Here is a 26,585-nt window from a genome sequence, read left to right as displayed (position 1 = left end):
TGAGGCGACAGCAGGAGGGTAAGAACACGAAGAACGATTGTTTATGGCGTGGGGCTGCATTTATACTAGATCGTATAGTGCACGGCGCATGCCCGATGACTTGCCAGTTGTAGACGAGGCACGAGAGCCCTATACATCTCTCAACGGGTGGAGTAAGAATTATATACAGGGAGTGCTACGTAGCTAGCGTAAAAAATTTAAATATGTGAGTTCCACGTACCTGAACAGAACCAAGGTAATGTTGTATTTTTTGTATTTAGTATCATCACATAAGTTATGATTAATTAATTAACTTCGCAAATATTATTATCAGAGCACGATTGTCAATCACAAAGTTGCAGGCCATCATAGATATCCATCTTTCTGTTTGGCGCCCATGTACGCGAGCTTGGCTTTGGCCTTCCTAGACGTTGCTAAAGTGTTGAGAAAATGAGATTTCGCACGATATTCCGTGGTTCGCTCAGCCAAACAGTTTGGAACTTACGTGTCTTTCGCGGTAATACGCGGTACGTTCTCTTCAATTTCGCGTTAATAGGCTGACAAATAAAAGCTAAAGTGCCGATGAAAGCCCCACTTATCGTAATTTAGGGGGGGGGGGGGGCAACTACTGACGGAGTAGTTTTCTACTCCCTGGTGTTTGAGAGTAGAGAACTACTCCGTCAAGCCCTCATAAACGACAATGACATCATCTTCCAATGGTTTCCGGGGCACTGTGGCGTGGTCGGTATATAATGACCATGCTGATGATGCCACCCGGTCAGCCCATAAATATACCTTGACAGTCTTACACCCTTGTCAAGGACAGACGCAGCGAGGCGTCTTCGTTTACTTGCTCAAGCTAAGTCTCAAACTTTGTGGAACACCCCGGTTGCCTCGAACTGTCATCTCTGCCGGCTTGATCCTAAATTGAAGCTGCAGATTCCTTCGCACTTCTCTCTCCGTGATGCAACTTTACTGAGCCCCCTCTGGTTAGGGGGGGGGGGGGGGGATTTATGAACGCCTACTCATTCCTTATGGGAATGTCCGCCTATATGACACACCTATATGTGACTCGTGCAACTGTGAAGAGACAATCGCACACGTGTGGTGTTTTTGTGATCTTTATGACATCGACCGTGACGTTTTTTGGAGCGTGTTAAACCGATTAGACAGCACACCATTTTCAGAGACAAACAGTTTTTGACCATGGCCCCACGCGTCGCAGGGCTTAGAAAGCGGCGTGGGTATTTGCTACGGTTCATGAAATCGACTGGCCTCAGTGACCGGTTGTAGGCGTGAAGTGATGGACAACCGTATGTATTCGCACTGGTGTGACCTTCGTCCCTTAAAGCATTTCCCCACGTGTAGGGAAGCAAACCGGACGTACGTCTGGTTGAGCTCTCTACCATTCCTTCCTTCTTTTTCTCCTCCTCCTAAGCGAGCCAAAAGCGGATAAAATAAGTTAAAGAAGAAGGCTTAGTAGCAGAGAAAATTTTACCCACAAGATAACAATTTTGTAACAACGTTCTTTTTACATCGTCTACGCCATCTTCAGAGGGTAAAAAAAAGTAAGGAAGTACGTGTGCATACATGTGTCATGTTACACACTGTCATTATTAAGTGATTGCTTTAATTGTTTCAGATATGCACGCAATGCTTTTAGTAGCGTTTGGTTATTACTCGCGGACTCCCCCCGACGCGGGTAGCACACCAGAACTACCTGTGGTTAACCTCCCTGCGTGTCTCCACATCCACCCCCCTCTCTCTCTCTCTCTCTCTCTCTCTATATATATATATATATATATATATATATATATATATTTTATGCTGTTATTAGCGTTACTTTAGGATGGCGGCCATTGCCGGGTATCTGCTACAGTAATGGCCTGCGCTTCTGACAACGCCGGATTTAGCGGAAGTACAGCGATAGCTATGGAAATCAGTACAAAGGTACGCAAAGTGCTCTAAAAAGGAGCGCTAGTTATACGCACTTTGCGTGTCTGCCTTGAGAATGCCCTGGAAGGCTCCGTGATACACGTAACCACGGAGTCTTAGTTCCTTGTAGACGTCCGCAGCGTCCAGATCGTAGGCGACGCTCTCAGCTGGCACGCTCGGCGGGTCCCGGTCAAGCACCTTCTCGTCTTCTTCGGCCGCGCGGACGCGACCGGTCGCCACCACAGATCCGGATTCACCGACTTCGAACTCGCCCGTTTGTGGCATGACATTCACCAGGAAGCGCACGCTTCCTGCACACACGTGCGTTGCAAGGCGTCACTCTTATTCGGACAGCTTTCACCACTGTGCCCGTTGTCACTTTTAAGGTGACGGCCCGTTCTGTGTGACCTATAACAACAGTAATAATCGCACGGGTTTTGACCTTTTTCTCATCAAGCCTAAATGAAAAATCGATCTGAGCAAACTTGACCGGAGTGAATTACATGTAACTGCGTCGCCGGGCCTCGTATTGCAGCTTGTATAGCATTCTACTCATGTGAAACATTTTAGCTTAACCTCGCAACCTCGGTTTTGTTTTTCACAAACACCCGGCCGTCTACGCTCGCAAAGCAATGAATGGCAGCTTCGCTTTCCGTTTGGTGTCAGCAAACGCTGCTGAACCGTACGCGGCTAGGCATTGCTTTCTTTGGTTCATGTAGCGTATTTCCAGATTTGAATGGTCGACAGCCCCAACCTGGGGCACCTTCGGCTATAATGAAACATTCGTCTATCCGATCACATTTAAGTCCGGAAATTAACTACTGCGTGCCGGCGCTTGGCAGACTTTGAAGTCATCCAGTATACCGGACGGGTATCTAGGTAATATAGTAACAGCGCACATTTGCGCTAAATGATGTTAGTGTGGCACCTCGTTTTCTCTCCTCTGCGTTCATGAAAGATGATCTGCGATAGTGATCATTCGGTCTCGGAATTGTAAGGCTGGTTGAGCTTCTTTCTAGTTATATTTACATTTCTATCCCTGTTATACCTTCAGTGCCTTAAATATTATTCACGTTTCTTCTTCCCTCGCATGCACGCGGTAGCAAACGGAATAAATGTCTCCTGAATATACATTGCATTTTCTTTATTATTTTGTTCATTACTTTCGCAATATGGCGTGCGTCCCAGATTAACAACTATCTATCTATCTATCTATCTATCTATCTATCTATCTATCTATCTATCTATCTATCTATCTATCTATCTATCTATCTATCTATCTATCTATCTATCTATCTATCTATCTATCTATCTATCTATCTATCTACTATCTATCTATCTATCTATCTATCTATCTATCTATCTATCTATCTATCTATCTATCTATCTATCTATCTATCTATCTATCTATCTATCTATCTATCTATCTATCTATCTATCTATCTATCTATCTATCTATCTATCTATCTATCTATCTATCTATCTATCTATCTATCTATCTATTTGCCTACCTGGCTGCCTGCCCAACCACCCCTCTTCGGTATCCTGATTGACTCTCCTTTGGACACCGCCAATTTCTATACTCGCTTTGTTTTTGTGAATCCGCTGGCTTTTACGAGTACAATAATCGCCTAGATGTTTCTGTCAAGCGTTCACCAAGTAGCAATAGGACATGGCTGTTCATCCCCCGTGCTTACCGCTTTTCGGCAGTATGGTGGCCCTATGGAGAGAAACGTCCTCGAAAACCACTGGAACCTGGTCCAGCGGCTTTCCGCAGCGCTTGGCCAGTGACTTCCACACTAACATCAAGTAGCCCGTCGCAGGAAAGAGTACGCGACCATCTGGCTGGTGTCCAGTTAAGTACTTGTCGGTCTCGTTGGCCTCCAGGTCGATTTCCACGAATTCCTCGGCCATCAGCGCTCTCTGGGGCGTGGGAAACAGGAAACGTCACACAGGAGATAACTTCAACATGAGAGGTAAATCCTGTAAGATAGTTAAATTTAGTTGACATAGACCGCTCTTCTCAGTGAAGTTTGTTTTGCTTCAGCCTATTTGTCTGTCGTAGTACAATCCGGAGGAGTTCTCGCTATATCACATATCACCTAGCCAGAAATTTTCGCCATCGCGCACGTGTGCATTATGTTTAACAAAATTACAAAGTGAGAACTAAAATGTTAGATTTGCCGGTTTTTGGAGTACCCCTAGTCATGTCAAAATGGAAACGCAACAACGCTTCCCGCCCAATGCTCACAATAATAATAATAATAAAAAAACTTAAGGTGGCAACCGCAAATATACTATATATGACACAGTTCGATACAGGAATTGAAACCTTGGTAAAGTGAATATACACCGTCTACAACTTGGCGTCAATACTCGTTTATGTGCACGTTTCCTGCAGCCGTCTAGGTTCGAGCATGTCAGCCGCTCTTTGTAACCACCCTGCTTGATAGAAAACGAAAGCGTTAGTTAAGAGGAAGCATTATCTCGGCCTAACTCCGATGCTGCCCATTCAAATATACGCAAAACGCAGAAATGCTTTTCTGTGATAACCCTTAGACCAATTTCCATGAAATGTTTTGCATTTGAGAGAGAAGATTAAATTCTAGTGACTGTAGCAAGCAAAATTCTGACTTAGGTCCTGATTTTATGTTACAAGAATTGCTTAGAAAGCATAAGTTATCACAATGTAGAAAGACGAAGTTTTACAGATTCGTAGCTTGACTCTAAAAACAGATATTGAAGTTATGTATAGTGCATCCGTTAGGACATCAAAAGCGGATAAATTTCGTATAATAATTTACAGCTTGCGTGGATTAGTTTCAATGTTTACTGGGGTTTTGCAAAAGTCTTATCCATAAATTAGTATTATATTTCACAGGGTTGTATATTATATCAATTTTATCCGCTTCAGGTGTAATATTAACTGCGCTTTACAGAATCTTCATATTGTTTCTCATTGTTGAGCAACACAATGGTAAACTTGATAGTTTCGTTTTTCTGAATTTTGCAATATTCATCATTTTTTTAAAATAAAACATTCATGGCACAAATCAAGAATTCACCTCTGACAATCATGAGATTTCAACTACTTCTTTTAAATGTTACAAACCTCATCATAATCCGTGCAGTGTGTGGCGAGAGAGACGATTTCTTCGTTCCGATGTATTTAGATAGGTACTCCCGAGCTAAAGCTTCTTCTTGCAGGCCAAGTGCAATTAAATTTTGCAGCCCGTGAAAGGCGTAGTTCAAGATAGTGTAGATATAGAGAAACATCCGTGCTAAATTTGACTTTTGAAAAATACGAGCGGAAGTGTCACGAAGAGCTCGGAAAAATAGCAGTCTTTGATACCGAAACTGAAAAACACGTCGCAATTACCGATCGCCGGAAGTGACGCCTGACATAGTGCGCACGGCTCCGCGGCATCACCTCCGAGATGAGGCAGCGCCCGCGGCTGCCCGCTGTGCGCCGAAAAAATCTCAAAGGCGGTGTGCTGGGACTTACGTCATAGCGACAACCACCAGGTGCTCGCGTCGTCTGCTTGGGTGCTGTTTAAAGGTTGCTAACAAGAAAAACTATACAATTACCAGCTCTGTGGCTTTGCCAATATTGGTTCGGTGGTATATACTGGCTCATTCGGAACAAGTTCAGCAGAAGTGAAATTTTGTTGCAGTTCGCCTTTGATGTTGACGTTTCGAGGATTACGTGCGAACCGCGCAGGGTTTTTTGCCCAACAGCTCACCGCCTTTGACGATGTAGGGAAGTCCCCCCAGTCGACCACGATCCATGGATGCGAGTGGTCCCAACTGACGAGGTGGGCTATGCTGGGAGTGCCTCGTGGCACGGGCCAAGGAACCGGCGGGTAGAGCGGAGACAGATCCAGCTGGACACCCAAGGTGTGAAGTTTGCCGAGTGAGCCCAGGAGATGCTGGAGGTTGTCCGCGTCGCGCTTCATGAGGCCCAAGCAGCTGGCGCCAGAGCCGACAGCCCGCCGTAGGATGGACTGCACGCAGTTCGAGGGGATGAGAGAGAAAAAAAATTGACGCTGATCCCTGCGAGCCAATCCACAACGCTAAACTTTGAGCGCAGCATGTGCATCTTCCGTGCCTGTGGGCATGATGTTTTATTCCTCGCCCGCTTTCCCGCTGTACACGTGTTCGAGGCAACCTCTAGTGGATTGCAATAGCCAACTGCATTGTGAGTTTTAAAAAGCGAACGGCTTTGTTTGTTGTTGTTGTTTTGGTCGTTTCGTGGTATCGTCACGCGTGAGCTTTCGCACAACTAAGTTTCAGGGATGGGCGTGATGAAGTCGAGGGGGGGGGGGGGGGGGGGCGCACCGTCGCTTCGTTGCTTGCCGGCTCGTTCGCCGGGCGCGTTGCGGGAAGGGGCCATAGGAAGGAGGAGGGGAGGCGGTCGCTCCTTTGCCGCCCGACGGTGGCCAGCTCATTGTGCACGATGCTGCTGGCGAGAATCACTGGCGGGTTCTCGGACGCAGGCGAGCGTTGCGTCGACTGCTGATGGCGTTGACGCCGACGTACCAGGGAGCGAAAGCAGTGGAGGCATCCGCTTTCACGACTGCCCTCCAGGGGGGTATTCTCGAAGTGTCTACCAACTAAACTGTCCATTTCAGCGCGCACTGATTGGATGGAACTTTAACATGAACTTTCGAGACTAACGGTCATCTTGGTGGGGATAAGATTAGCAGAAGCAGAAAGTGCACAGTATGGACAGTGTTTGCGGAGATGCACCTGCCTCTAAAATATATTTCAAATTTAGCCGAGCTGGTGTTAGTTCATTCTCCTGAACAGCGCTCAAGCACAGGGCATACAAAAAACAGTGGCATGTAGTCTATAGAGTAAGAATGAGATGTACACCACCAGTCTTGTGCCGCCTTTCTGTACGCTCTGTTCTTTCGAGCAGTTCCGAAAATGCGTTAACATATACCGTTCAGTCCTAAAAAAATCCATCGACAAAAAATTATGCAAGAACCATCGGCGATGATTGTCAATGTAAGCGAACAGACCGATCGAACGGTCGTACAAGGGAGCGAGCGAACGACAATCCTTGCCGCCCTTACCCGCAACTCGGTTGCTCAAGAGCACGCGCCCTTTCTCTCGGCGCCTTCCCTCGCCTTCCTGTGGGGTAACTAAATTTGAATTCTGTTTTAGAAGCTGGTGCGTCTCCTCAAATACTGTCAATACTGTGCACTTTCGGCTTCTCCTAATGCTATACCCACCAAGCTGACCTTTAGTCGCGAAGGTCCAGCCGGTTTTCCATGGGAAGGAACGCTATAAAAAATTAAGGCAGAAACCATCCTTGAGGAATACCTATTTTAGCGTTATCGTAGTGTCACCGGCTGAGAGGTTGATATTTTGCTAACCCGTCTGCTCGTGCCTCAATTCCTTACAAAAATTGCCATGTAAATGTCATGTGTTTCTGTTGATTTTGTGTTGTTTTAAATGAGATTTTTGGTTGAGGTTGACTTCAATATCGTGCATCTATTTTGCAACTTTCTACGATTATGGCAACGTCTGCTTCGCTGGAGGGAGCTGGGGAGACACTTCACGAGAATTACATTGCTGCGACTGTGCTGGCGGACGAGTCGAATAGGATGATGCCGCACGACCCAGTTATTTATTCGCGTTTGAGGGCAAGGGTCTCCTAGCTGAGGAACGGACTCCGATGTCTTAATAAGCTGCATATTCACGAATTTAAAATATTAATATTGAATGATGCGTCGCGCCTGCGATTAGCGGCTTCAAGTGCGCCATGACATATGTCTAATGCCAGTGTTTTAAGCAAGCTCATATCGCTCACGAATGTGCAAATCGAGCGTTCGCTGAGTACATTTCTGACGTGGGATCATCACAGCTAGCTTTATTTTTCTGTCCGAGGTGCTTGTAATTTTTCACGGATCCTGGGACAGTAATGCACATGGAACGTACCTGTGCAAGGATTTTCTAAGGAGAAGACAGATACACACACTATTTTGTTCTCGTAAGCTATATGTCACTTTGAACGATAACTACGGCAGAAATATTGCGATAGCAATTATATGGACACTCCAGGTGCATTTCCGCCACCGTCGCCGTGATGTTCCGTATAAAGTCCAAGTGCCATAACATCGTCGCCGCGTGCCGTATGCTGTATGTGAGAGTGAAATTGGGCGAGAGCGAGCCGACGATGGTGGCTCAAACTCGCGCGCGCAAGGGAGGAAAGCGGTGAGATAGCGCGCCGTCTTCCAGGACCACTTGCAAGGCTCCGGGTGGGAGGAAGGAGGTGAGGGGAGGCGTTCTATTCCGGCGGCGGCTGCGTATGGCGTGGCCGCGCGGGCCCTATCTTAAAAGCAATCTACGATAGGAACTGAGTGCGTCGAGTGCTGATAGCTTCGTGGGCGCTGTGTTCTTGCCGCTTAGTTGGCGTTGAAACGACAGGCAGCCCGAAGGTCAATTCCCTCGCTGCTGCTGGCGCGCTTCCTCACTCGAGCGTCTTGACAGCGAGTGTGCGCGGTCATCGAGTGAGATGTGTTAATAGTTGCTTGCGCGCGCGTGACAACGTGCTTGTTAATTTAGTAGGCGAATGCTTACAAGTTTACACGACCGATAAAACACCTACCCTTACTTCGTATAGCTTTCTACTAACTTGCTATCGCAATCGATGCTTCGCCTTTCGGGCTAAACTGCGGCTTTTTTCAGGCCTGATTGATTGATAATGTTTCACGTGCTATAGGCATATGGTTGCCTATTATCTCGAAGCGCGGCCTACAAGGGCGCTGCGAGCGCCGCTCACGTGACCTGAGAGCGCGCGCCTGTCGTCTGCTACAGTCCGGACAGCATCCGGACACCTCCTGCAGTTTATAGATTTGTTCGCTCTCGTTATCTATGCTAGTGCACTTATGAAAGGCCCTTAAAATGCCTTTTCCGATGTTTTCGTTCGCAAACTTTATTGAAACACCTATTTTCTAGACAACAATATATTTCTCAATTTCAGCATTACAATACCCGCCGGCCGAGCTCAGTCTAGTGCTGTGCGGGCTTTTCATGCGTAGTTTTACACACTGACGGGATATCTCGCACGAATAACAAATGCACGAATGAGAAAACGTAGTGTAGCATATTTCATTAAGAGACCAAAGTAATACTTGCTGAAGTGCAACAAGCATACAGCAAACGCTGGCTACGTATAATTTCTACAACATTTATTTCGGTATTAACCAATTAAAATTCTTTGCCGCCGGCTAGTACTTCGTGGTAAAATATCGAATTTCCCCATTTGTTCACAGAAACTCTCGGCAGTAGCACGAGGACTACGGCTCGACCTTGCAGTCGAGATTCTGCCAGCGTCGTTTGCTCTTTGAACTGCTTCTCAAGATTTGGCAGTTTGTCACCAGTGATTTCAGGCGCCGCTAAACGAGGCTTTCAGTTTTTTTGAAGCACATGGACACGCATGGATCATTATTGATTCCCTATTCAGTGCTTCAGGCCCACCCATGACGGGTCTGTTTCGCAAAACTTCCACAGCAGCCAGGCCCAACTTTTTTGGGGGCGAGATATGCCTTTGTAGAACGTATGGCTCTAGCCAGCGAGAAGTCGAAGCCTCATTAATTAGTAGTCTGGGGCACATTGAAGGTGTCCTCATTGATTCGAGGTCAAAATTAGGTAAATCCGTAGGAGGCTTGTGGCGGGTATGAGCTGTGGCGCTTTATGGACCGACAGAGCGAATAATTCTGAGTTCGGACTTTAACCACAGCGGTTGGAGACATGGAGCTGCGCAAGGCACTTTAGTTTCACTCTTCGAGGCAGCGTGGGCTGTGCTGTACTGGCTCGAGTAATACTTTATAGGCGCTGGAAACGACTGATTTATGGTTTCGATTCGAAGTTATGGTGAAGGGATGGGTTTCGCTGTCGATATATATATATATATATATATATATATATATATATATATCGACAGCCAGTCGATTTTGTAGCGGTGAGGGTGTTCCATGGAGGTTGCTTAACTGTGGTTAAAACTGCGTTGGCATTCTTATGGGGGCTTAGATGCACGTTATTCAACACCAAGCAGGTTAAATTAGCCACCGAACCTGGTCTTATCCTCTTCGTGTCGCATAACGTGCACCTAAGGCTTTACCAAATATCAACGCAATATACAGCAATAAAACACTGCACTTTATGCTCAGCAATAATCTCTATACACACTAAGCCGCCGCACTGAAATTGTGGAGGCTCGCCCCAAGCGATCCCTATTTAGTCAGAAGTTCGCGAAATTGCGTGGAGACTTTCATCATTACGATACTTAAGCCCAGCAGCTTAAGTGGTAGCTTTTTTTTTTTGCATCTGCCGTAACTGAAACAACCGGCTTGATATCTTCAGGACGTTACACTTCAGTTGTATATTATTTGCGAGCATTGAATGAAACTGGCTTCGAAAGAGGGATATACGGCGCTGGCTAAATTCACTATTGTGCTAAGTTACAAGCAAAGCTGGTGGCAGACGACCGTTCATAATTGGTTTATCCTTGGTTCCAGTCGCTCCATTACGCTGTCTGATAGCAACCGGATAAGACATCGCTTTTGATACGAGGCGAAGGCAGAGCTATGGGTGAGCGCCCCAGTGTTCGTCAAGCAATCGGAGCGCCGCGGACTCTCGTGGATAGCCTTCGTTAGCGCAGGCCGCCATGTCGCACATCATGTCCCTCAGCGACGGAAGTGGTCGGCGGGACGTGAACTCCGTCCCAGCTGAGGCAAAAGCGTCGGAGGCACTTCCGAGCGCTCCCTCCTAAAGGCGAGTGAGCGGAGGGGGCACAACTTTATAAATTTCGGTTGCTATGCGTCTGAATATCGAGAACAATGAAGCAATCGTCGCACCCGAGAATGATAACTCGTTGATACAAACACGTCTGTACCTTATGTGCGCGCAGTGCACGCAAAACTCATTCTTTGTCAGAGTAGCAATCGACTGAAACTATGTGCCCACCGACGCGGTGCACCAATCCAGTACATGATGATTTCAAGAAATACTTGGAAGCAATCATGCACCGTTTGAAAAAGCCCACCCCTCATGTCATTACATGAGCGTTTAAGGTAAACTAAAAAAAAAAGAAGTGATGTCAGTCTTTACGGGCTAAGTGACGGCGGGCTCAGGCTAAATGGTGCTTTTCTGCCACCAAAAAAAAAAATAAAAAAAAATACGAAGAAACTTTTAACGTGCGAAGGCAACCTAGCTTGTGCCTTAAGACTAGATTCACGAATTCGTGGGGTTTAATGTCCCAGAGGGACACTGGGGCTATGAGAGACGCTATAGTGGATGGTTCCGGAATAATTTCGACCACTACGGTTCTTTAGCGTGTACATTAAGCATACGGGCATTATATATACAGCCTCACACATAAGACTTGCGTTGTGTAATAAGTAAATGTTAACTCAAAATTATTAATACCTTTGTGTATGGGAATGGAGTTGGATTGACATGACTTTCCGGAAAGTGTTTGTGTCGTCCTTATCCTTCGTTCACCATATTTCGCATTGTTATGTAACCGAAACTGTTACCCATTTTTGAAACCACTGTCATAGTAGTATTTGCGTACCGATCCTGATACAGCCTTACATATAAGGCTAGCAGTATGAAATAAATAAATAAATAAATAAATAAATAAATAAATAAATAAATAAATAAATAAATAAATAAATAAATAAATAAATAAATAAATAAATAAATAAATAAATAAATGGATTTGACCCCTATCCAAATGTGGCTGCCGTGGCAGCGAATCGCAACCGCGATTTCGTGCTCAGTAATAAAACGCCATAGTCAATGAGCAACCGTGGTGGATCTGTGACAAAAAAACAAAAAAAAAAAAAAAAAAACCACACATTTGTGAAGTATATCTACGCGTAACCATAGGAAGAATTTTTTTCTGTTTACTTTTTCTGCCAAAATATTTCACTTTCTTTTTTTCTTCAGCTGCTTTCCCCGCCTATGCACCACAGTAAGCCATATTTTTCCTCCATAGACTGTCCCTGCTAACGTATATCAAGCTGTTAAAGGAAAAAAAAGCAGGCACCCCGTGCAAGACACGGTTATCAGGCCTGCGGATGTTCTACAGCACCTACTGACCAACGTCAGAGGTCTGACGATCGAACAGCGTATAAGTCGTTGCTGCGTCTTTGTCACCATTCTGTGTCCCGTCTTGGTTATTGTTGCTAAGCAACTAGCTCATCTTGGTGCATTGGCCGAACACCCACCTGCAGGAGGCAGTGCGGCGCAATCTCGACCAGGACGGCGTTCTTGGGCACGTGCTGGAGAGCCTCGCAGAAGAGCACGGGCGACAGCAAGTTGTTGGTCTGGTATTCCGCCGAGCAGAACTGTGCCAGGGGCTCGTTCCAGCGACTCTCTGGCACCGACGAGCTGATCCAGCGCTTGCTCCGTCGCTTAGGTTCCGGGACCACCTGGACGGGTGAACGACGCAGTAGCGGGAAGACAGCAGTCAACCGTGGCGTTTTCTCTGGGTTTTGTACTTGGCATCAAATGCAACAACAGTTCTATAAGTACACTTGCAATGTCTAATGGTGTTCTCTGATAGACTGCATATACGGCTGTTATACTTGGCCTACAGCCTACATATTATCTACAGAGTGTCTCCCGATAGCCATTAGCGACCGAGCCAATTTCTTATGCCTTTCTCCTGCCTTCCAAATATCCATAAAATTTGTTCCTTTAGTTAGGACAGCAATGTATACTTCGTGTCCCCGATGGTTCGTTGATCTTCTTGTTAATCATATGTGTCTCTCAGATGTGTAATCATGCAAAATTTCGCTCGAGATGGAATTTTATACTTAGTTATTGCACTTTTTCGTGTAATCTTCTCTGGCGCCTCTTGTGTGTTGGGTCTCTAATCACTAAAAACTAAAAAAAACGAATGCGGCAGAACCCATCTCACGATGAACGTCGACGTCATTGAATCAATGCATTCAATGCATTGAATCAATGCAGTGACACGGCGCCTCGTCAAGGCCGTAACGTGTATGCAGCCGGTCTCCTTTCTCGCGCTTCTTATCGCACACGCAGCGCCATCAGGGGGCGCCGCTCTAAAGTTCGCGCGTGGCGCGGGTTCAGTTGCTCCGAGCGCCGTTAAATTTAAAGAATCCTGTTTGTCATTGTAGAGCGGCACCTACACGATGGTGCATGCCTATAGTTACCCAGGTTAACATCACGAAGACACCTAGACACCCATGAAGCGCTGACAGTCAACTGTTAATAGACAACGACGGAAAAAGCTTGCATAAGTGTCTAGTGTCACGGTTCATCGTAATCTTGTCCTTAGTCCTGCTTCGCAGGACAAACGATGGGGCCGCGACCCCCCCCACCCTTAAATGAAAATTTTGCAACAGCTAAGTGCTTCGGTACGGCAAAAATCAAAGTCCTCTAGCCAGTAGAATTGAGAAATGTTGGCATAATCAGTTCTAATTGTACAAAAAACGTGAACGGAGCTGTACAAGCCCATAAGAGAGAAAAGAAAGGACTAATCATTTTGCAAGCTTACTCGAAACACATTGAAAGAATCATTCGTTGATACGAGCCGTGGTCGAGTTCCCTGGCCAAATTATGAAACAGCAATTCTTCCCTTCCATCCTTATTCTCTGCGTGAGTGGCTGAATTCATGGTGGTTCAACAAAATGAAGTATCCTTCCGTAGAGGCATGGCATTGTGAGAAATTATTAGATGCATGACAATGCGCAGTACTGACGCGATAGGCATCAAGTTTGCCTCCAGATATGACGGACGTCCATGTTCCCGAGCTCCCTTGGGCGCAATCCAGAAAATTCACCAGAGGCTAGCTGTGTATGTTCTGTTATGCATTGTGCCAGATCTGGTAATTTTAAATATCAGTAAATCGGGCGTCGACTTGAAGGTCAAAAATACCAGGCGATTCACACAAACAGCGTAAACCACTTCGCATCTCATACGTGTTCGATTGTTGTCCTGTATTGACAGAGGCGGTCACTGCGACAAGTATCGGCATCAAGGTACAACACCTGTTACGTTGTATGACTTGAGTGAGGGACCTAAATGAGGCACAGGCGTGCTTTGATGGCTAGCGGAGCACGCATTTATGCCGCAGCAATGGTTCTACTACAATCAAAGTGACGCGGGTACTTTTGCTTTGTGGACTACTTGCAACGTAAGTGGGCCGAAACTATATTGTCAAATCTGTATCCTTTTGAGGTACTGTTGTAATCGATTCTTATTAGGCCGACAAAAAAAAAAACAGAAAATAAAAGAGCAAAGCATAGTAGTACTTCGCTTCGTGCCATCAGCAACGATTACAAATAACGGCGCAAGCCACTTGCAAGAGCAACCAACCAGGCCGACATTCGTAGTGACATTCCCATGCAATACGTACACGACATCCCAGCTTTGAAAAAAAAAAGACTTCCCTCGATAACGATAACGATAACGGCCACCTACCGGACAATATGTTCGGATTCAGGCAGCACCTTTCAACGCAGGACGTACTCTTACAACTGAAAGAAGACCTCCTCGATCACCTTAACAATCGAAGCAAGTACTGTATACTGGCAGTAGACGTCAACGGAGCCTTTGATAACGTCAGTCACGACGCGATCCTCAACAACCTCGAAGGCAGCGGCTGTGGCACTAGGACCTACGCATACGTCAGAAACTTTCTGACATACCGCACGGCAGCTGTCGGGATCTGTAACACCCGCAGTGAAAGCCTTCAACTTCCAAACAGAGGCACCCCGCAAGTATCGGTCATCTCACCGCTACTCTTCAACGTGGCTATGATCAAGTTACCCAAACTCCTCGAGACCATACCAGATCTGCATCACGCGATGTACGCTGATGACATCACGCTCTGGACCAGAGCTGAGAACATTGGAAGGCAAGAAAGCGCCCTACAAGACGCCGTAGACACCATCGAAAGCTATCTCCAAAACTGTGGCCTCCGCTGCGCCCCCGATAAATCTGAGAATCTCGTTCTGAAAGCAAGAACGAGAGGCAGGCCACCAAGCTACGAAGAGCCCGAAACCTGTGTCACCCTCAATGGGACGCCAATCCCGAAAGTCGATACGCTACGGATACTGGGACTCCTTATTCACAAGGACGGATCCGGAGCGGCCAGCCTACCAAGACTACAACGCACCCTTTCGCAACTCACGCACCTCGTCAAGAAGATCTCAAGCCAAATAAGGGGCCTCAAGGAGCAAGACACGCTCAGAATAATACAAGCACTGCTCACCAGCCGCATCACATACGGCATGCAGTACCTGGCTTTAAAGAACGCAGAGATCGAAAAGATCAACATCATGAGAAGGAAGGTTAATCAAAGTCGCCCTGGGACTCCCCCCTCCCATGGCTTTTACTACACGTCTCCTTAAAACGGGCGTCCACAACACGTGGCAAGAGCTCGCTGAAGCTCACAAAAACAGCCAACTGGAACGACTCAAGCTTACACCCACCGGGAGATCAGTACTCCGACATCTGAACTACAGCGAGACGTACGTCGCAGACACGGACAAGAAAGAACGAATCCCATTGGACGTTCGAGAGTCCCTCTGCATTGCACCCATCCCGCGCAACATGCATCCCATATACCACAAGAGTAGAAGGCAAGCTAGAGCCAACGCCATCAAACAAAGATTCAAACAAGACCCAGACGCCCGCTGCACCGACGCGGCCAAGTATCCGCCTCGAAACGCGTACGCTCTCAGCGCCGTAGACTCCCGAGGCCGCGAGTTAGCATCGGCAAACGTCAAGGCACGCAACCCGGAAACGGCGGAAGAAGCGGCAATCGCTCTCGCCACCACCACATGCACAGACGCAGCAGTCATTTTCACCGACTCTCAGGCCGCCTGTAGAAATTTCTCGAGGGGCCGCATCTCGGCTGATGCACTCAAGGTGCTATAACGACGTAGCACTCCGCTCCCGTACACCTGCGTAACGTGGGTACCCGGACACGAGGGACTAGAGGGGAACGAAGCGGCCGACACCGCTGCCCGCGAGCACGTCAGCCGGGCTCCCCTCGCCCCACACGCCCTCCGACCCGCGGCAGAAGAGGTGGAATCCGTAACCAACAACTATTCGGCGATATTGCAACACTACAGGCTCGAGCGCCACGTGTACCCTCCACCGCACCCAAACCTCGGCAAAGAAGAAAGCGTGGTCCTCAGACGCCTACAAAGCAATACTTACACTCACGGAACTATAATGCACCGCCTCTACCCGACGCTCAAGAGCTACCTCTGCCCACTCTGCAACGTTCCCGACACCCTGGCACACTTGCTCTTGGAATGCCCGTGACATGAAGACAGCGAAATGTAGCCGGAAATGGACGCTAACCGAGCACCACAAGCAAACGAAGAACACCTATTCGAAACGTGGGAGGCCAAGCTCGCCCTCGGGGACCTGGAAGACAACGACAACTCGTCGCCAGGGCCAAAAGGGCAGCCGAAGCCAGAGGGTTCCTGGACTAAGGAACCTCCCCACCTCAGGGTGATACCGGGCCTCGCTCGGGACACTGTTTCAAGAATAAACGTTTCTTTCTCTCTCTTTCTCCCCCTCGATAATTTGTCGTGTGTTCAAAAATGAGATGCTCACCGCTTCTACAAGCAGGGAAAGAGTGGCGCTTTGCAGCGGTGCTGCTGTCACGGGCTCTATAGCCTCTTCGAAGAGTACAGATGCATACCGAGCCTCTAGAGTTTCTTTACCAATACAGCCGGCTCGCGTGCTCTGGCCGCACTCACATTGGAACATATTTTCGGAAACAGGCGCTTACGCGCACGTGCGAAGTATATGTTATTGCCACCTTCGTGCGAGCAGCGTACCTTGGTGAGGGCACTGCGAAGCGCAGGTCCAACGCTCTCCAGGAGCTTGCAGTGGAAGGCGACGCCGACGCTGTCCACTTCGCGGGCAAAGACGTTTTCGGACGTCAATTCGGCAACCACCTGGGCCACTGCTTCGGCGAGGCCAGATATGGTTACGGAGTCTTCGGCATTGTGGCACGCAGGGTAGACGTTGTCGGGACACCGCTTCGCAGCTTCTTCCCAGGTAAGTCCTGAAAAGAAAAACGGCACCACCACATTACCAGCGCGACCGCTGTCACCGACGCCAGTACTGGCACACTGCTGAAAAAAAAACAACAACATAATTTTCAACTATGCATACGTGCATTTGTCACTGATTCCCCAGTCCATCTGATTCCCGACAAAATTTTTCCTACGCATGCCTTGTTGAGTATAGTATACGTACTATTAGTTAGAGAGGTCCTCGTAACGCGCATTTTATGCCTAAGTGCTCCTTTTGCAATAAATCGCTGATAGAATATGATAGGCACCTTTTGTCTCACCATTATCGCTATCTTGATATACAAAATTGTCTCATCAGTCAATCTACTTTCCATTAGGCCTCAAACTCCCGCAAGCTTTATTTGGAGCTCTTTTGTTGAAATCTTAGCGTTTAAAACCTAGTGGCGGGTTGGTAGAAAGCATCTTTCGTGTGCCAGGTGTTTCAACAAAGACTGTAAGTTTTCAACTTAGTCTTTATCGTTTAAATCGAAAGACAAGTATGTGGTTGACCGATCTAGTCAGTCAGGTATACGGTGGAAAATGTCTCCTAGCTACTGCTAGTCATACTACCGTCAAACGCCTTCCTAAGAAGAGCTCGGAACCTCCAAAATCCTTCGATATACAGGCCACTTCGTTGTAAAAGTCGCGCACCATAACGTTCACAATAGAACAGCCCTAAGCACGTTTGACAAAACAAAACCTTTACTTAGCATGAATTCAACAGAAACTTTGTAAAAAAAGTGGTACATTTTTTGTATGCACACTTTATGTGGAACAATGTGCGACTGCAGCCAGCCTTATTGTATCGAGGTTCACAGCATGCCCGGCGGTGAAACGCAGCAGCTATAGAAAGTTAAAGCAGCAGATGGTCGAATGCCGCTGTAGCCGCCCTTGCCGTCAAAATTTTTGGTTCGTTCACAGGACCTTCACCAAAGTTGGCTTTGTTAACTTTTGCGTCTTTACGGCCTTAAACAGCTTTTAAGACGCCGCAGTTCGTCATTTACAATTACATCATCACGTCGTCGTCAACTGCCACATATTCGTCAGACGTCACACCCGCGGATGCCTTCCAACAAGCAGCGTATGACTTGAGAGATCCCTTAAGCAATGCGGCTGGATCATCGGCAGGCTCGTCAAGCGCGCCGGGAACGCCGCCGTTAGCGCTTGCGCAGAGCGAGCCTCGGTGACGCCTGCGGAGGGCAGTGGCGAAACCGCTTCGTGCAATCCGTTGTAAAGGATCAAAAAAGCAATTGGGGACGCTTAACTTCCTTTGTTGTGGAGGCAAATTTGTTGTAATGTGCTTCGTTGTACAGGCGTTCACAACACACACGGGAGATAGAAATTCGGTCGGGACATAATTATACACGTCATTTCGCTGTAGGGGCATTCGATTGTATTTCCCACTCAAATCTTGAAAGTCTTGTAGAGGGACCAGCTTCGATTTCGCGGTCGCGACTTCTGTGCTAGATAATTTAGCAAATAGTGAATTGTTGATATCACATAGTTAGTTATTCGTTGCTTGTAACGCGTTTGAACACGCTCACTGAGACAAATAATTGCGTTGCCTGAATGTGATGCCATCATCTATGTCTGCGCTAATCAAGCCGAGCATGGTCACGATCATGATAACTAGTTCACCAGCTTGGCAGTCGAACCCCTTGGTTCTTTTTTAAAAGCTTTTGTTCCGGATTTGGAGGGACCCGTGATAGTTAAGAACGCTTAAGTGACTCAGGCGAAGCTCAAATAAATCGCATGCACATACTATAAACACAATTCTTCGCAATGTGGACCCACCACGCTATTCTCAGCATGTTCCCGAGGAGTTTCAGGCGAGTGAATGAAAAATTTTTGTCTAATTAATGTCGTCGCAGGGACACGTGGTATGTACCGTTGCGACAGGTCCGGCGATGGCTCTTGAGAGTGTTAAACAAGTCTGTTCTAGCTACCCTGAGACAAAGCGCAAAAGAGTACGCAGAAGGATACAGAAGGAGACGAAGACACAGCGCCAGACATAGACTGTCTTGTTCTAGCTATGCTAGTCGGTCGAAACCTCGTGCCCGTCAAAACTCGAGGTAAAGCCAAATTGTATACAGATTGGACGCGTTGCAGCCGCTTTCAGTACAGCAGAGAAATCCTCGCACATAACGGACACAACCTTTCACATAACGGACCCATCGGTACACATCTTTGGACACATCACACACAGCGGTAAAGCATTCGAATGTGCTACCAGATGCCGCCGATGCGATAACAGCGGAATGTGCAGCTTTGAGTTGTGCCTCGGTTGGAGCTCTCCTAAGAGAAGGTCCTTTTCTGCATTGCTTCACAAAACACTTCTTTCGATGGAGTGTTTAGATTCCAGGAGCTGGTTTGGGGCGACATTTCTGTACAGTGTGAGCTCGTCATTTTTTCAGGCGAAGCCTGCTATAACTCACAGATTTCGGTGGCGTCCATGTACGCACAAGCTTATCATCATCAGCATTGGTTCGAGCGTCGTCGTCTTCTTCCGCAGCTGGCTCGTCGGCACCACTCGGTTTGCTTCGGCACGTGCTCGTGCCCCGCGTTCGTCGTCGTCGTCGTCTGCTTCCAGAGCTGGCTGCCTTGCTGCTAATCATTCCAGTATAGAATTTAATTTCTCTTCAGTCGTAATGGGAAGGCCGCGTTTACGGGGGTACGAGCCATTCATTGTCTTACGTAACGGACAGATTTAGTTTTGCAGCAATTTTATGGAAATCCATCCAGAATGAACGCGCTTGGGAAAGGGCTCGTCGTCGATGAGCCGATTCTAGCTAGCGTGAGGGCTTCCGAAGCCCAGGCGAAACGTCAGCGAAGAGCCGCGGACCCCGAGCTTAGGGAGCGTCGAGGCCAACGCCAGCGTCGTCTTGCCCTCCAGGAACCCGACAACGGTGGTGCACGCCTCGGCAACGCTAGCGCCAACTTCCCTGGTGCGACGGCCAGCTTTCAACGCGAGCTTCTCAACCGGAACTTCACGAAGAGCGAGCTGCAGTGCGTGTGACCGGTTGTGGTTCGAGCACAACGTGGTACTCGTCGGTGCAATTCCTCCGGAGAAGCACCAAAGAAACACACGACAAGCTTCGCTACTTCCTCGACAGGGGAGGAGCTACTGATTTTTGCTGGCCCATCTTTTCCGTTCACACCGGGAGAACGCAACCCCGGGCTGTCCTCGCACGCTTATTAAAACACAACGCGCATGTAGGTCCCCAAACGGCTGCGTTTGAAGCTCACTCAGCTTTGAATATACCATGCTAAAGCGTGCAGCGCTTTGCACGAGCATGATGCACACCACCTGCGCAAACAACTCTTCTGAAGTAAGTATGTTCACTACAAATCAAAACATCCTTGCCCTTCTGATGTTAATGCTCATCCCCGTGAGTCAGTGCAATATTCAACGATAGATAGTCGAAATAAAATGTTGATTTCCTGCTATCACTGCGCGATAGACCCATCAATTCGACAGCGAGGAGCGGATCATCAGACGTGCTGACGCTCGCAGAACACGACCGGAAAGGCAAAAACACATGTTTTTGTTGTTGATATTACGCATAAAATCTATTAATCGTTTTTACTGGCACCAAAAGAAGGTATTCTTTTTTTCCTTGCATTGAGCGACTCGCAAACGGCATGTAGAAACTTACAAAAAGGCCGAATCTCTGCCGCAGCCGTGAAAATTCTAAAGGAGCTATCAAGACGCCAAGAACTACCCGAAACCTACGTCGTGTGGACCCCAGGCCACGAACACCTGGCAGGAAACGAAGCAGCACATGCTGCTCTCCCGAGAGCATACCAGCCGGGATTTCCTGCCGCACGGGATCCGGAAATCGACGAGGGTGGAGGACATTCCCATCAACTACGCCGTAATACTGCAGCATTACCGACTCGAAAGAAGAGAATATCCTTTACCACATTCAAAATTAAGCAAGGAAGAAGCCACCGCCCTCCGCAGACTACAAACAAATACATATGTCCATGGAATTATCATGCACCGGATGCATCCCACTAAATTCTCATACCTATGCCGATATTGTGATGTACCAGACACCCTACAACACATGGTGTTGGTGTGCCCACACCGCGAGAAAAACAGTCAAGACAATGCCTCAGAAACGATACAAGCCACCGAAGAAACGTGGTAGGCAATGCTAACGGCACAGAGCCTGGAGGATCAGCGAAGTCTGGTGGACCGGGCCCGGGCTGCGGCATTAGCCAACGGCTTTCTGGACTGAGAGAGCCGCCCACCTAGGGCGAAGAAAGAACACTTTCTCGCTGTTTCTAGCAATAAACGTTCATTCCTCCTCCTCCTCCTCATTGCATGTGTAATCTTCAGCTAATGGCAATAACCTATGGCATTCTAGTTCTATTTAACGCTGCATTATTGTGTGGCTCCAATAGTACTCACCAGAAATGAGAAAAAAATCAGGCGCCTGATATCTATTATTTGTAACAATTATTCCAACCCCCCTCAACACATTCTGACAAACTAATGCAGGCGTTCATCAGCGTAGCCCACACGTGTAATTTAGGTCTGATAATCTATTTTGATTGATTGATTGATTGATTGATTCATTCATTCATTCATTTATCCACTGACGCAGCCTGAAGCAAAAATAATGTGTTGACAATAAAGTTATCATAGTTTCTTTTGCAGTGTAAACGCAGCTAAAAACGCAAATGTCTGCATCACTTGCCGACAGCGGCCATGGATCCTTTGGGCAGGTTTCCCAGCTCGATGCAGCGGCCTCGCCAGTAAGCGCACAACACGGCCTGCTCCGCGGTAAGGCAGCCGTCGGCGTAGGCGCTGGCGATCTCTCCCGTCGAATGTCCCACGATGCCGTCGGGACGCACGCCCACAGCTTTCAGCGTGTCGACGAGCGCCACCTGCAGGTAAGGAAATGAAACCGTTCAAGGATGCCACTCAGACAGAAACTTTGCTAGCCTGCGGCGTATCCCCGCTTTTCGTCTGAACCGCCCACGTATTACACGCCCACGTACAAATTATGGTCCTTAAACTGTTGTCGCACGGCCTTACCACATCGCTCAATGTATACAAATCTATCAAGGACTACACAAGGTATGTAAGAACGCATTTATTCAAATGTCCTCGGGAGTGCTCCTTCTTCATGTTCCTTGCATGGCATGCTTTCTTTCTTTTGGCAAATCAGTTCTGCGGAAACCTTTCACTGCCAAATCAGCCTATACTTTGACTGTTTCAAGATGAAAAAACAAAAATGCTCCCTCCTTTATGCATCTTCCTATATTGTACCATGTCTGTACAATAACCATGTTTCCTATGTTTGCTACAATGTTTTACGAGGAAGTGGGACCAGTCAAGGTGCAGTTATGCAGCTTTTATCCTGCCACACCACCACTACTTTTGTACACCCAGGTACGTAATTGGTAAATGAAGCCGTTACCCATGCTTCACAAAGTCGTGTAAGAACGGACATACTTTGGACACGTGCGGTCCCACATTTGTCTCATGGTTCCATGTGTTTTCCGTGTAATACTTGACGGCATGACATTGATTGCCTATTAACTTGACATCCTTTCGATGTGAATAACGCGGAAATCATCTGGAATGATGGCTATACGAACCACGGAGCGGCTTCGACAAAACATTTCTTTCGGTTCAGCCCCATGTGCTTCTTTGCCATCTTAATTCCCATGCCATCACGGCCGCCATTTTTTATTACGCTAATTTTGCATTTCTCCTATTGCGCAGAGTCGAGTGCGAGGAAGAGCTTCAGCGCATGTCCACCCTGTCCTGTCCTCTGCGGGATAACTTCTCGCGCGCGTGTGTGGTTGCGTAGTTCCAAAAAAGTTTACAGTGACGTTTCATCGCGTGAACGCGGGTGACGCGCACGTGTATGGGTGCTATGTAGCGCACGAAGCTAACGGCCCGCGGTGCGCCTAGACGCCTCCACTGTCCGCATCGCAGATTGTATTCAAGACAAGGCTCACGCGGCCGCGTCATACGCAGTAGCCGCCGGAGTAGAACGCCCCCCTCCAGTGGGAAGACGGCGCGCTCACCATCGCACCCTTTCACTCGCACACACAGCACACACAGCGTACGGCGCGCGAGGACGGTGTTATCACGAGACGAATCCGGTACGTCCGAGTGGCGAACAAAACCTGTAGCAACCGCCAGAGGAGGTCAACCCAGCGCGCCTCCGCCTACTTTCCTCCTCAGCGACGCTTCGCCTCGTTTCTCCTTCCCTCATTCGCTCAACGCCACCTAGACTTTCCTCTAGGTGGCGCTGTTCTACAGGGACCTTGGCTTCGTACTTTTCCCCGCGCGCGATTCTCTTCACCTCTAGGAGCCTTCCTCTTCCGCTTCCTCTGCGGCTTCGAACAGATATTGGCCGATTGCCCTAGCTGGCCAGTTAGGCTCGCGTGTAAAAATTGCTCCAGGTCGAGGAAACGTCGCATTATGATAACTTCTGGAAGGGCATAGCCTACCTTCTGTACGCGCCAGCAAGCGTCCCTAACATGCTGATGGCTTAGCTTGAAACGTCGTAATTATGAAAGCAACGCAGGTTTCACAGGCCGCTCAGAACAGCACAGCTTAGGCGTGTGTTTTCGACTTTAAAACAACTCCCTTAAACACACACAAACATATTCAAGAACTTTAACACTACAGAGAATCAGTAATGTCTTGCTGGATGGCAGTTCTTGTTTTCTTTCATGCAAGTTTCTCCAACTTACAAAAATTCGCTGAACTTGCTCGTCAGGTTGAGGATTAATTCAGCCCTGTGCTGCCATCTGCTACCTTGCTGGTTAGCCAGGATGGATACCCGACCAACCGCGTAAAGGCGTTGGTCCGGGGTTCAATCCCCGGATCATGCCAGTTTTTTTTTATTCAAGCTGCGAAGCCTTCTTTCTGAGAAATCAGTATGACTTTCTTGTGCAGCTTTCGTTCGCACTTTCAGGTGGATGAAAATGTTCAAATTTATTTGGCTTGGGCGCTGGTCGTAGTTATTCGAAGATCTTGTACCGCATTTAGAAGGGTCAGCGCTGTAAATGAAGGCCTTGCGCTCGACAAGCATGCCGTAGGCCACTTGAGGGCACCGTTGTCCGCGAGTGGCTCGAGTGGGCGTGCACTTAAGGAGCATTCTAGGTCATTCTAGCCCAAGGAGCAGTCAGCCGAGAGCCGAAGAAGCGGTAGTAATCGGTAGTAAAGCCGCAGGTACATATAGCGAACGTGATGAGCGAAAGTGGAACGCAGGTCAAGTCATGGTGAAAGAGTATAGCGTGCAATAAGCATGCTTCATACTCACTCTAATCGATGCGTGCTAAGTGCTGCGTGGGTCTGGTAACATTTCCTATAACTTTATTTCACAAAAATAACCCGCCTCTCTCTCTCTCCCTCTCTCAGGCACTACGTGCACGGAAGCGTTAGAACATTCCATCCAGGTACTATTGCAAGTTATTGTAATTTTAACTGGGATACATAGCGCTAAAACGACACAAGGACGAGGAAGAACACAGGGCGAGCGCTAACTTTCAATAATTGCTTTATTGCAGCTGGTAAGCATATATATACACATGCTTACCAGCTGCAATAAAGTATATATATGCTTGCCAGCTGCAATAAAGCAATTGTTGAAAGTTAGCTTTTGCCCCGTGTTCTTCCTCGTCCTTGTGTCGTTTTATCGCTATGTATCCCAGTTAAAATTACAATGACCTACCAACACGCCCAAACTTCTTCTCTGCCAACTTATTGCATTGGGCGTAAAACTAATTAGTAGGATATCAGCCGCCGATAGTCCATCATCCGCTAGCTACACGTTATCTCATACCGCGTAGCAACACTGATTGACTAATTCATTGAGGAATTGATTCTTCGATTGCCCTTAACATCTAATATGTATTTGTAGTTTTATGAAGAGGACTGATTTTATAAGAGCAGCACTTGCATTAGGCGTAAAACTTTTGTTTAGGACATGAGGCGCAGCTAAAGTTACAAACTACTTCGAAGCACGTAGCAGTATTGATTGACTAACTAATTGATTGAGCACTTGATTCATTGATCGCCTGTGAGGTGCAATATTTATATTTGATTTTTTTAAAAGGACTGGCTTTATGAAAGCAGCAGTTGCACATACCTAAAAGGGAGTTTAGGACCGCAAACGGACCTTTTCTATGATCTGCAAGTTAGAAATTATATTAGAGTGTTTGATTCAGCAAATATTTCAACTATTGGCTCTCAAGCCCAACATCTGTTATTGGTTTTATGAGAAGTACTGGTTAATTGCTCGGGACTGACGTTTGTCAATCGGCGGTCTTTAACGACTAACTGATATAATGTTCCGTTTATTCTGCCATCACTAACAGTCATAGATAATGATACTTAGTCTTCTTCTTTTCCTGTCATTCCGCTTTCTTCTCGTTCACGAAGACGGTCTTCCTTCTTTTACGGTTGTTATATCTGATATGTCTTTTCATTTTTACTATAGTGTCTCGCGCACGATACTACCACCGATTGCTTTGTATAGATGGGCTGTGGCCTTCCTTCAAGTCGATATTCTTAAAAGGGTTAAAAGGGCTGATTGTCCTACATTTTATTGATGGCAATAAAATTGTATCGACCTGTACGCGTATAGTAAATAGTAATTCACCTGAATCGCGGCTATGGACACCAGCGTCGAAGTGACTGTCTGGTTGGAAGAGCCTTCCCCGGTCACAATGTCAATCAGGTGGAAGCCTAACGGCTCGAGCACCTCGTGGGATTTGCGCATGGAGCGAGCGAACACGTCGAAGTGCATCATCTGCCGCGCCATGCCGTTCCACTGGCAGCCCATGCCGGTGAAGACGAACCACAGGGGTCGCTTCTCAAAGGGAACCTCCTGGACCACCTTGACGACCTCCTTCCGACTGGTCCACCGGAACAATTGCGAAACCACGGTAGGGGTGCTTCTTGACACTTGGCTGCCCGACCCGATTTAGGAGAGCGTACGCGGAATCCGGGTATGGTCCATCGGCTTCCATCCGGTTGAGCGTTGCCTGCAAAGTATACAAAGCATCTTATACAGGAAACTGGTACACGCAAGTATTGGGGTGTCTGTGCGCTGAAACCTAATAAGTGTTCGTTACTATCGATTAAAATGAGGTATAAAAAGAATTCAAAAAGTACGATCCCAGTCAAGAGGCCGTGAGTTACATACCTTCGTTCATAAAAATTAGCACATCATCATACCGACTCATTCTGTGCCCAGGTTACGAGCAATAGGAGTTTCCCTTGCTTTGCCACGATGTTGTGACTCAGTAAGCTTTGTAGCTGGATATAACATGCTATCAAGTAGGGCTCGCGCTAGCATGGCCAAATAGAAATAAAAGGTGCTCTTGGAAATTGGCAGAAGTTTGGATTTCAGAATTCGAGCTTCGCAATGTGCTGATTGAAAGGAACTTAAAAAACTCACCGACGATTACGATACTGCCTAATGCGAAATTTGAGCAGAGCTGTATACGTGTTTTCATGTCGCGATAAATTGGCTGGCGTGGGCAATCTGTCTCGTGCGGCACGTTGCAAACGGAGTGTGACGCGAGTACCTCGCTAATCGCGAGATC

The 26,585-nt window shown here is 47.4% G+C and overlaps 1 protein-coding gene across 1 annotated transcript in view; it reads right to left on the bottom strand.

Moving 5' to 3' along the window:
- The window catches only part of LOC119454267 (fatty acid synthase-like), a 68,772-nt gene that overhangs the window by 25,839 nt on the left and 16,348 nt on the right, over window positions 1–26,585 (bottom strand). The window contains 8 exon segments of the mRNA XM_049668304.1: window positions 1,971–2,225; window positions 3,612–3,837; window positions 5,658–5,918; window positions 12,159–12,362; window positions 16,761–16,990; window positions 21,707–21,896; window positions 25,637–25,888; window positions 25,890–26,021. Coding sequence (XP_049524261.1) covers window positions 1,971–2,225; window positions 3,612–3,837; window positions 5,658–5,918; window positions 12,159–12,362; window positions 16,761–16,990; window positions 21,707–21,896; window positions 25,637–25,888; window positions 25,890–26,021 — 1,750 coding nt within the window.

This window comes from Dermacentor silvarum, chromosome 5 (genome assembly GCF_013339745.2).
Source record: "Dermacentor silvarum isolate Dsil-2018 chromosome 5, BIME_Dsil_1.4, whole genome shotgun sequence".
In the NCBI taxonomy this organism is placed as follows: domain Eukaryota; kingdom Metazoa; phylum Arthropoda; class Arachnida; order Ixodida; family Ixodidae; genus Dermacentor; species Dermacentor silvarum.
This window is presented reverse-complemented; position numbering and strand designations above follow the sequence as displayed.